The sequence below is a fragment of the Myotis nattereri genome (genome assembly GCF_964212035.1).
Source record: "Myotis nattereri genome assembly, chromosome: 13".
Classification (NCBI taxonomy): domain Eukaryota; kingdom Metazoa; phylum Chordata; class Mammalia; order Chiroptera; family Vespertilionidae; genus Myotis; species Myotis nattereri.
Window position 1 is genome coordinate 55,610,483 of NC_138088.1, and position 12,494 is coordinate 55,622,976.

The 12,494-nt window shown below is 45.6% G+C and overlaps 1 protein-coding gene across 1 annotated transcript; it reads right to left on the reverse strand.

Moving 5' to 3' along the window:
* Positions 1–869: 869 nt before the first annotated feature.
* On the reverse strand, positions 870–9,014 carry PRDX3 (peroxiredoxin 3). The gene is made up of 7 exons (XM_081104433.1): positions 8,963–9,014; positions 7,545–7,680; positions 5,859–6,000; positions 4,872–5,007; positions 3,800–3,903; positions 2,173–2,338; positions 870–1,663 (listed from the first exon to the last, which is right to left on the reverse strand). Exons 1-7 carry the CDS (start codon positions 8,996–8,998, stop codon positions 1,610–1,612), a joined length of 774 nt encoding a protein of 257 aa, XP_080960559.1. The 5' UTR covers positions 8,999–9,014; the 3' UTR covers positions 870–1,609.
* Between the last annotated feature and the right edge of the window lie 3,480 nt (positions 9,015–12,494).

Consider the following 12,494-nt stretch of genomic DNA (forward strand, 5'->3'; position numbering starts at 1 on the left):
TGTACCACAGTCTTTAGCACACCTGGATTATTCTGTTGGCCCTACAACCCGTGTCACCAATCCAGCCCAGCTGATCGCTCTGCTCCCCTCTTTGGACCCTTGCCGTGTAGCCTTAACAGAGGTGCTAGTAATCGTTTTAGAACAAGCTGATGTAACTCTTCTCAAACCTTCCTATTTCCCATCTGGGAATAGAACCCAAAGCCCTTAGTGTGCCCGAGGCACCCTGGGCTGAGCATTCTCCTCCTTCACTGCTCGAGGTCACAGAGCCCTTCAAGTCTTCATTCCCACAAAAACGCTCTTGCCTTGGGGCCTTTGCCTACAACCTTCTTGTCTCCCTAACTCACTTACTTTATACATGTTCTTTTGATCCTCATCAAAACCCTTAGATAGGTACAATGATTGCCCTCATTTTACAGATGAGCAAGCAGACCTGGAGAGACGGTCTCTCCACAAGGCCTTCCCTGACAACCCTATCTAGAACACCTGCAACTCTCTGCTCTAGACTCCGCTCTACTTTATTTTCCTTCCAGTCTATGTATTTTTATTATGTTTATTGTATTTTCCCCTCTAGAATGGAGGTGCATGAAGGAAAAGGTTTGTCTTTTTTTTTGTTCACTCTTGTGCCTCCAAAAAAGCACCTGGCATATGGCAGGCACTCAAGAGCTTATTGAAATAATGAACAGATGCTTCCATTTCTCTCTTGCCCCATAAACTGAGCTCCTTGGGCATGGAGCCATCATCTCATTCATCTCTGTGGGCCCCGAGTGAAGTTAAATGCTCAACAAATGTCTGTAGGCATAATCGGAGGAACACTAGAGGCCACAACAGCTGGAACAACAAGGAACGGCGATAAAAACGCAAATATTTTAAAATATATTTATTTTTTTATTATATGCTTTACATTGAGTGCCTCAGAAAATATAATTATAATGATTTCAAAATGCAATTCCTGGATTAAATAAATATCCCCTATAATTACCTTCAATCAATATTTAGAAATGTATGCAGACACTAAGTCAGCTAACAAATAAAATAAACAAAATAACTATTGAAACTACAAATCTCAGGGATGAGGAGCATGCATGATCAGTTAGGTCACTTTGCCACTGTTTTTTTTAAATACATGATTCACATTGTTTCAATCAAATATATCTCCACTCCAAGAGTTACATTAGACTGCTAATACTAAAACTTAAAGCTATGATCTTGTTACCTTAAAAAAAATTCAGTTTAATACAAAGAAATTCAGAAAGAAAATTTCAGGACTCTTGATCAGAGGCTTTCGCTACTTGTCCTACACTGGTGTACACAGGTTCAGGTAAGGCTAAGGAGAGAGTTTCTTATTGAAGACATGATCAAAGAAACAAGTGAACTAGGCAGTCTATACACTAGCTAGCCATCAAGAAGTTACCAATAAAGGACTCATGTTAGTAACTAACCATGTTTAAAAAGCCTTAGCCAATGTTACAAAAACAAAACATTTATAGAATATTACTTATGAATGCAAACATAATTGATTTTTGCTTTCTACACATAATCATCTTCGAGATGCTAAAAATGAGCTCCAACTGTGGTTCTATTGAGAAGCTGCAGGTGTACGTGAGATGATCTACTGATTTACCTTCTCAAAGTATTCTTTGGAAGCAGTTGGATGCGGCTTGATCTGAAAATACAAACATTTAATTAGCTGACTTGAAGATAGTAGTTTCAAAAGTGAGTTGAAAATTCTCAATTTTTAGTTTCTTAAAAAATAAGTTAAAAAAATATATATATTGATTCAGAGAGGAAGGGAGAGGGAAAGAGAGAAACATGAATGAGAATCATTGATTGGCTGCCTCCTGCACACCCCCTACTGGGGATTAAGCCAGCAACTCAGAAATCAAACCATGATCTCCTGGCTCATAGGTTGATGCTCAACCACTGAGCCATATCGGCCAGGCTACCCTAAAATTCTTTAACTTTTTCCAATGCTGGCCTGTTTCCTTTAAAATACATGGATGGAAGTTACATTAACAGCTTGCCTAACCCCTGGTCCCGCCTCTCAGCAGCAGCATCTGTGGCCCTGCTCCATGCGTGGGCTCCTTCTGTGAACACTCCAGGACAGCAGCCCTGAGGCAGTGAGTACCTGGGATCCTCTGTTGGGGCCCCAGGGCTTTTGAAAAAGAAACCTACCGTAGGAGAATTTGGGGTCCAATTTGCTGGGCAGACTTCTCCATGGACTTCCACGAACTGGAATGCTTTCACCAGGCGGAGGGTCTCTTCCACGCTTCGGCCCACCGGGAGATCATTGACACTCAGATGCTTGATGACTCCATTGGGGTCAATGATGAAGAGACCTCTGCATCAGAACTGTCCTCATTAGTGCATCCACAGCACCAGAGTAGAAAGAAGCTAACTTCTACCCTCTTCTGGCTTTAATTCCCCTGAAGAAAGCGCTTGTTAAGTGCTATCATCTGCTTAAAACGAAGTTTCCAGTGTTAGGCAGGGCTGGACCAGGCCACCATGGAAAACAGGCAGTATGGTCAAGTTTACAAATGGGACCTAAATGTCGCCCGGGATCTAAAAGTCACAGAGAGCAGAGACTTCTTTCCTTATCAGTGACTTAGCAAGCATTCTTTGGGCGGCTTTATCAACTCTTGGCAAGAAACCATAAGCAAACGGGAAGGGATGCACATGTATTTTATCTATAGTCAGTAAATACTTATGAAATGAGTGAATTCTTGAGTACATGGGGGAAAAATCCCATGGGAAAATCTTTGCAGGAAGAATTAAGTCTATGCAGAGCAGAAATCTAAAGGAAGAACCCACTTGAAACATCATATATATATATATTACTTTAGAATAGTTTTTTTAAATTGAATTTATTGGGGTGGCATTGGATAATAAAATTATATAGGTCTCAGGTGTACAATTCAATAATACATCATCCACATATTGTACTGAGTGTTCACCACCCCAAGTCAAGTTTCCTTCCATCACCATTTATTCCCGCTATAAAAGTGCTTCCTGGAGGTAAAGAACCACCCAACCCCTCCTTCACTCAGCGGCCATCAAGATGCCAGTTCTAAGGTACGTTCTCATCTCTCCCAGAAAGGCTGAGCTTGAATGTGGGACTGTTAAAGGCAGAAAGCTTTCACACTGAAAGGAAAAAAGGTGTAACTACAGAATCAACGAGGACAGAAATGACATTCTGAGACGGGTCATGCCAGCTACCAGGACCCGTGCTAACCACTGTAGCTGCCTCATCTTGCATAGTCTTCACAACCGACCTGGAAGGTACATTCTCATTTTAGTTACGGAAAAGCTGGGACTCAAGGAGGTTATATAACTTGCCCTAAGTCACACGGCTATTTAGGAGCTGAGCCTGAATGGACAGACGGATGGACACACACATACTCCGGCTGTTTTTGATTCCAGGGCTTTTTGAGATCTCCCCCATTCCAGGATGCTGACCTCTGCCCTGCTAGTTCCCCTTCTCCAAAGATGCCAGGAACGTGCCCCCATGAAAGCGGCTCTCAGAAACAGCGGAGCAGTACGAACATCAAGACACGATATCCTTCTTCAGAGAGAGAGACATGGTGGTGCCGGGGGAGGGGTCAAGGGAGGGGGGGGGACAAACATGTCTGGGCTATTTCTGAAAGATGGCCAACCCTCGAAGAAGGCATTCATTGGTGCTTAGTAAAAATTAAGGAATTTTGGTTTTCCAAATGCTTTACCAAGGTCTCTATAAATTCCCTAAGAAGTGGGATGATGCTAAACATGAAAAACTATTTTAAATTCATAAGGAACTGGATCTTACCTTAGTGCAAGACCAGGACCTTCTAACAGCACACCGTAGTCTCGGGAAATCTGCTTAGTCAAATCTGACAACAGTGGGATGTTCATGTGGCCCAAACCGCCATTCTAATGAAAAGGCAAACAGGGCTGGTTCTCATCTGTGCTCTCACAACACCCTTGGCCAGGTACACGAGGTGTGACACCAACAATCATGGCAACAGGTAGCAGTCATTGAGCACCAACAACCCAAACGCTGCTCTCAGCTCCATTAACTCACTTCCTTTAACCAACTACCCTGGAGCAGATACTATTATCACCACCATTTACAGATGAGGAAACTGCAGGACGAAGGATAAGCAACTTGCTCCAGGTCACAGCTAGGAAGGGACAGAGGCAGGATTTAAACCCAGCTGAGACTATAGGCCCTTCTTTTCCTACACTGGTGAACACAGCGCGAGAGGGAGACAGACACTGACTTGTTGTTCCACTCATTTATGCATTCACTGGTTGCTTCTTGTACGTGTCCTGACCAGGGATCGAACCTGCAACCTTGGCATATCAGGACCATATTCTAACCAACTGAGCTTTTTATATTCTTATTTAGTTGAAGATTATTTTCTGAAGCATAGAAATTGAAGAGTAGGTAAAAAACTGAATAACTGGTATCGACAGTCCAGCAGCTTAGTTAGAAATTTTGATTCTCCCACATAAGTTTTTAGGCAAAAATACTGATCATGCAGAACATTCAAATCAGAGAACATAACCACCATAACCAAGCCATGCAGGGTACATGGGATTGACAGGGTACTGGTGGGAGGGGAAGCAACAGACCCCAGCTGTTCCAGCGCCCTGCTGAGCCTGCTCTCCGTTATGGTGTGTACCTTGGAAAATATAATGCAGTGGGGAGCAAAGATGCATGCCATGCAATGCCGAGGAAGACACAGACACAGGTTAACAGAATTCGCCAGTAGGTGGGGACCTACGAATAGCCACTTCAGACTACTCATGCTTTAACAACTTGCAGGTTCATCTTTGATGGATCTTTTCAGTTGTTAAGATCATGAGAGCAAAGGCAGGGTGCACGATGTCCGTACCTTCCTCGGGGTGTTGATCCAGGCGAGATGGCTGAAGTGGGAGTCCACGGAAACGGCGACAACGTCACAGTTCACATCGCGGAACTCATTGGCTTTGTCACTGAAAGCAACGATTTCTGTGGGACACACAAAGGTGCTAGAGAAAAAAGGTAGAGATTCCCATCAGAGAACTTAAAAACCATTTCCAAAAATGGGGTGGGGGTGGGGGGATAGTCTAAGAATGAAGAACAATTTTATTTAAATAAAGTAGCTTTACCCTGGCCGGGTAGCTCAGTTGGTTAGAGCATTATCTCGATACGTCGAGGTTGCAGGTCCGATCCCCGGTCAGGGCACATACAAGAACCAACCAATGGCCCTAGCCCAGTGGTTCTCAACCTTGGCTGCACATTAGAATCACCTGGGAATCTTTTTAAAATCCTGATTTCTGGGCCTCATCCTCTGGAAAGAAGGCTCAGTTGTTGACCATCACCCCAGGAACCAAGAGATCCCAGTCAGGGCACATGTGCAGGCTGCAGTTTGACCCCCAGTAAGGAGCATGCAAGAGGCAGCTGATCAATGATGTTTCTCTCTCATCGATGTTTCTATCTCTATCCCTCTCCCTTCCTCTCTCTCTCTAAAAATCAATAAAAACATATTTTAAAAAAGAAAACTCATTCTATCATCTTTACTTTCTCATTTTCTTCCAGACCAGTGCAAACTTCCTCATAGACTGGCTTGCAGAAACCACCATTCCAGTCTTTAGTAAGAGCATGGTCTTACTATAAAACCCTACCACTTTAAAAAGAATGCCACCCCATCCTCTAAATTTGTTACTTGTAAATTAGCTACAGATGCAAGCTGTATCAACAAGGCCATCAGTCATAAAGGCTCAGAGAGAATCCTTCCTTCGACAAGAAGCCTAACTAGATACAGGCAATGTCAGTGTGCAGGCAGGGATCTTTGCTTGCTCTCAGAATGACATAAAAGCATCACAGAAATGACACTTACAAATCCAGAGGATAGAAGAAGAGCACCAAATATTTCCCCTTAAAATCATCAAGGCTTAGTTCTTTGAACTCTCCATTGACCACGGCTGTGCCCTTAAAATAGGGCGCGTGCTGGGTGACGGCGGGAGCGTGATACGAGGAACCTGAAAAAACCCACAGGCATATAGAGTTCATCGTTTGCTAAAACAAGCACCTGTCTGATTGTATTTAAACCTCGCACAATAATTAATTGGTAGCATAAATTAATTAAAAGAATCAGTTCAACTGTACATCTTAGGTAAATTTCTTTTTCCTTCCATAGTTCTCTAGACTGTACACAAATTCAATGAAAAGTGCTACAGAAACGAAAAAGATGGCTAAAGATGTCAGGGGTGGAATCAGAGAGAATTAAGGAAGACGTGAAACTGGACATGGATCCTAAATATGTTTCAGATTTTGCCAAGTCCAGATGGGACAGGGCAAATGGCATGGAGGAAGGAAGAGGGTACATGCGGGGAGTAGCCGGTGGCACAGTGTGAGCAGAACAGACGGAGCAGGGTGTGTGGGAGAAGAGTGGTAGATAACGCAAGAATGGCTGAAGGCCATGCCGAGAGGGCCCTTAAGTATCAGGCCGAGGAGTCTGTTCTTAAAAGAAGAGATAAAGGAGTCCCTGGAGTTCCTCACGTAGGGCTGGAAGATGGGCTGGCTGTTCTTAGGAAGATGACTCTGGTCGGGGAGGGTAAGGGGAGCAGGAGGAGGGGAGACTGGTGTTAGGAGATTTCATTATCTGAGTGAGAAGTACGCCAGGGGAGGGTGTGGCAGAGAGACCAGGAAAAAAGGAAAGAAGTCAAGAGATGTGTCAGAACTGGAGAGGACATGCTTCTATCTGGGAGCAAGGGACCAAAGAGCTCCCGTGTCAAATGCCTGGGCCTCAGAAACAACAGGAGCTGCGGGGAGCGGGAGTCTGGGAAGGTAACAAGGAAAGTTTTCCTTCTGTGGCAATAAATCACCACTAGGAAACTGTTAATGCTCCAAGGTGATAACATTGTAAAACTTTTTAGAACATTTCACCTGTACACAAAAGCTTCGCTGCAGTATATCTATCCCCCAAACCATTACAAATGTTATAAAAGGTGAGAGAATGTAAAGGAGCCATTTTCAAATACCACCCGTTATTGGAGGCTGATCTCAGCAAAACCCACGTTCTAGAAAATGGAGTGTAAATCTCAAGAAATAGACATGCTTCACTCAGATCACGGAGGAGTCTCTGGCCCAATGTGACCAACTGCAGCTAGCTCACAGGTTTGCATTCAGAAGCCTCAATTCCCAACATCCTGTCGGCCAACCCCACGTACCTGACACCCCTCCACACCATGGAGGGCATCTGAGTCATCTCTCCCCACCCATGTTCTTCAACACAGGATTAAAACCTCTGGTAAGCAACAAGGAAATAAGACGCAAGTGCAGTTTACTTGTAATTTTCAACTCTGGCTGCACATTTAGAATCACCTGGTGAGGTTTAAAAAAAAAAAAATACGGATGTTCTGGTCTCACTCCAGAGATTGACTTAACTGGGGTGGGATTAGGGGAAGATATGCTTTTAAAAGCTCCCCAGGTGAGTCTAATGTACAGCCGGGTTCAGAGCCCTGCCCAGAGATGATGACTCATGTTCCCATTACCTGGGTCAAAACACGACATTAACACTTACTGGTGCTGAAGGCAAGTTTTGCTTGACTGGAAGCAGGCCATAATACATTGGTCAAGCCTGTTCTTCGAGAAGCAGCAGGCCTAAGGGCTGCAGAGGCAGAGATGCCCCGAGGAATGGCACTCGCATGTCGGGCAACCTGGGAAGAGAAACACTTCATATTAGGAAGTCCTCCCACAATGGTGGCTGAGGGCTGGACCTGCTGAAAGCCCGTAAGCCTCAGCTGTCCTTGTTCCTGCGAACCAAATGCCAAACCCAAAACTCTAACTGCATGGATTGGGTCTCCTTGTTCTTAACATTTTCTTCTGCTTCCTCCTCCTTCCAGACTGCCAGAGATGTTGGCCCCAGGATACAACGTTGCGGGTATGTAGGATGAAGTCTAGAGAGCTATTGTACAGCATGATGCTTATACTGACTGATTCGGTACTGAACACTGGGAATATGCCAAGAGAGCAGATTTTGGGGGCACTCATCACACACACAAAAAGGGAACTGGGAAGAGAGATGTTAGTTAGTTTGACTGCAGCAATCACTTAAGTATCTGTATATCAAATCATCATGCTGTACTTCTTAAACATACATACTTTTTATTTAAATATATACATTTTTAAAAACCAAGGGGACTTGGCAAGGCCCGGTGTATTTAAACCTTTTTGCCAGAATAATACGCTGCGACTATCTACCACGTCAAGGCCTTCCTTAGAAAAGACAAGGCCTTTCCAGCCCCACGGACAAGCAAACAAGTAGAGCAAAGGTCGGCCTCCAGCAGAATTTGGATGGGGCTCAGGGGAAATGTTTGCTCAATTTTACTGTCCAGCGTGACTCAAAAAGAAGATACTGCATTGAGCCCCGCCATGAGTAAGGGGAAGGCGGGTAGCAAGAAGGTTAGCCTTTTGCCAGGACAAACGCGAAGGGGCAGACCCGGGGCATGGAGAGAAGTGCCTATTGCACTTTAGCACCTGGGTGACTTTGGCACTCTGGTGTCCATCCAGCAGTGAGCGGATGCTCACAGCCACTCCTCTAGGAAGGCACCATTCTTTCCATCTCAAGGTAAGGAAAGTGAACTGAGATTCGGAAAGGCCAAGTCACTTCCCAAGGTCATAGCGTCTATTGCAGAGCCGGACCTGGGGCAGGCCACCGGCCTCCAGGTCCAGGACCCTGTGCTCCGGTCTGGGGACCGGCGACTCCGAGCCAGGAGGAATTAGGAGAGGGACCAAAAGGAGACGGGTGGGGGAGGACAAGAGGGCGGTTCTGCGCAGGCGCATGGCTTTCCCTAGAGGAGGCCTCTGGGTCCGTTACCCGCGGACACCCTCCAAGAGCGACATCCCCCAGACTGCAAGGGAGTGGGGTTTTGTCTGGGAAGCACGTTCTCGGAGCCACCACAGTGCCTCCGCACTTGCTCCCAGCTGGCAGGCACTCACCGTGGCCCGGAGCAACCTTCCCACTGCGACCGCCATCTTCAGCGCACGCGGGAGCCGCGGGGAGCACCCAGAAGCAGAGGGGGCGGGGCCTGCGGGGCTGGGGCCGGAAGGGGCGGGGCCACGTGTGCGGGGGCGGGGCCTGAGCTGGCGCCGAGGCGGGCCAGGAGGAGCCGCAGACTCGCCTCCTTTTGTGGATGCTGCGTGTCTGAAGGTCCCTGGTGGGTCCCGCAGCCCCTATGGTGAGGGGTAAATTCCTACTATGGCTTCTCGGAGGCTGAATACTTGGGAAAGCAATACTTTGTCTCTAATTGTCGCCCCAGCCCAAAAAGGGCTAATTCAGGCGGGGGGCTAGAGATTTATTTCTACATTTGCTGCTGATTTGTTGTTGTTGTTGTTAGCCCGTGTGGATTACTGTTTACACCTGTTCTTTAAAAAGATCTCTTTCCTGCCCTAGCCAGTTTGGCTCAGTGGATAGAGCGTCAGCCTGTGTACTGAAGGGCCCCAGGTTTGATTCTGGCCAAGGGCACATGCCTGGGTTGCGGGCTCGATCCCCAATAGGGCCTGCAGGAAGCAGCCAATCAATGATTCTCTTATCATTGATGTTTCTGTCTCTCTCTCCCTCTTCCTTCCTCTCTGAAATCAATAAAGAAATATTAAAAAAAAAAAAAAAAGATCCCTTTCCTATTTCGGCTTCTGCACGGGGAATTAATTTCTTTTTTTTTAAATACATTTTATTGATTTTTTACAGAGAGGAAGGGAGAGCGATAGAGAGTTAGAAATGTGGATGAGAGAGAAACATCGATCAGCTGCCTCCTGCACACCCGCTTCTGGGACCGGAATCGAACCTGGGACCTTTCAGTCCACAGGCCAATGCTCTATCCACTGAGCCAAACCGGTCAGGGCTGGGGAATTAATTTCAATGCAATTGTAGTCTGTTAATAAACTAAGTGGGTAAGACACATCAAGATTTCGTGTCCTGAAAACCTTTGGGATGGTGTGTCGGCTTCCATTTTGGTCTGTCTGCCCAAAATTGGGAGAATTGGGACAAATTTTAATTTTGTTTTCTGTCGATTAGTAAGACTTAAGTCCTCAGTGGTAAGCATGGTACTTCAGAGCAAGCTTATTAAACAGATTTACATCTCACAGGGGCCTTACGGTAAACAAGTTGAAGACACTGCATGGGTATTTTCCAAACACCAGTCAGTGCATTCCCAACTTAGTTTGTTGAGTCTGCATATCACCTGCATATTACTTACTGTTCTGCCCCTGCAATTGAGGTTCATCATCTTGGGAACTTGCCCCTCTATTCTCATTGTTTTTTGTTTGTTTTTTGCTTAGGTTCTGTCTGCTCCTGTCTTCCTGCCGAGCCTGTGGGAAGAAGGTCCCTACTTTGATGTGACAACCAGAAATGCCTCCAGACATTGCCAAATGCCCCCTGGGGGACAAAGTCACCCCCGGTTGAGAAAACACTGCTTTAATGGTTAATGTCAGGGCTCTAGAGCCACCAGGACGTGAGGTCACATTCCTGGTCTGTCACTTCTAGTTTTGGAGCTAGGGCAGGTGCCTTGAGCATCATGCCTAGACCAGTTGCTTAACATTTCCATACCTCAGTTTCCACATCAGTCGGTAAAATGGGAATAATCATGGCATCTCCCTCAAAGCAGTAGCTGTGAAAAGGGAGACAATGCGTGCGAAAGGCTTAGGGGGGTACTGGCCCACAGTAGGGTTACATAGATATTAGTTATAATTCTGCCATAAGCAGACATGCTACATTTTTCAAACAGCTGACGCAGACTTCGAATACAGTTTGTTTTTCTCCAAGTGATAAAATTCCTCTTCCTTTATAAAAATGTATCTTTATTTTTGATATTACAGATATCCTCCCTTTTCCCCATTGACCCCCTCTACCGCCCCCCAGCCCACCTCTTCCTCCTTTCACTCAGGAGTGAAGGAGGAGGCTTTTGCACAAGCACTGATCTCCAAAGAGGCTCAAACTGTGCTCTTCTGGAAGCTAGAGGGGCATGAAGTGAAGGCAAGGGAGGCTGCCAGGTGCCTTCTACCTGCTGTCTGCAGCTCTAACTTTCCTGCCTTAGAGCTCCTGCCCTGAGCTCTTACTCAGGAAACCTTAATTTTCTTTTAAAACTAACTACGAGTAATAAGGGTGACCACACTGGTAAGAGGCTTGTCAGACCCCTCTCTGCCTGGAATGAGCTTTAGCTAGGATTGGAAAGAAATCTTGACCATTTCTAAGTTTGATGCAAATTTCAGTTTTTTGTTATTGGGTGTCCAATAGCTTGATACAATTTTCAAAAAAGTTCTCTTCTACAGTATTAACTTGTGTCTACATTTTTTATGTTTTCTTTTTTTTTAAAATTGACTTCAGAGAGGAAAGGAGGAGATAGAAGCATCAATGATGAGAGAGAATCTTTGATTAGCTGCCTCCTGCATGCCCCCTGCTGGGGACTGAGCCCGCAACCCAGGCAAATGCCTTGACTGGAATTGAACCCGGAACCCTTCAGTCTGCAGGCCCAAGCTCTATTCACTGAGCCAAACCAGCTAGGGCTATGTTTTCTCTTAATACATGGTTTAATTTTCATCTTAAGAATGTACTGTCTTGTAGGTACCTTTTTGCCTTTTCTCTCAATGTAAATCATGCTAGGACATTTTGTATTTTTTTTTTAATCCTCATCCAAGGAGTGAGGGTATTTTTTCCATTGATTTTTTTTTTTAGATAGAGTGAAGGGAGAGGGGAGGGTAGAGAGAAAGAGAGAAAGAAACATCGATGAGAGAGACACATCGACTGGTTGCCTCCCGCACACGCCCCAACCTGGGGCGGAGATCAAACTTGCAACCCAGGTATGTCCCCTGGACTGGGAATCGAACCCTCAACACTGGTGAGCAGGCCAATGCTATAACATCTGAGCACATCAGCCAGGCCTCTTTTGTAATTTTATATATATATATATATATATATATATATATATATATATATATATATTTTAATTATTGATTTTTTTACAGAGAGGAAGGGAGAAGGATAGAGAGCCAGAAACATCCATGGAGAGAAACATCGATCAGCTGCCCCCTGCACACCCCCCATTGGGGATTGCCCGCAACCAAGGTACATGCCCTTGACCGGAACCGAACCTGGTACTCCCCAGTCCACAGGCCGACGCTCTAGCCACTGAGCCAAACTGGTCAGGGCAACCCTTTTGTAATTTTTATCTCCATAAATCTCAGCCATTCCACAGTCATTCTTCACATGGGCATTTTAGGTATGCTCAATAAAGCATTACTATTTCTCTCACACCAACCAGGGCCCCAGCACCCCAGCTCAACTCCCAAGTCTTTAGGCCACTCGAGAGGAAGTCTCGTTGCTTGTTGCTTCTTTTCCAAACAGGGTGCTGAGACAGTTGCCTGCGGTTACAGAGCTTTCGTCAAGGCACACAGGACTCACTGGCTCAGGGACATTAGAAGGACGATCCAGTGGACGTGTTGGTTTCCTGGTCTGCTGCTCTCTGTCTAAAGGTTG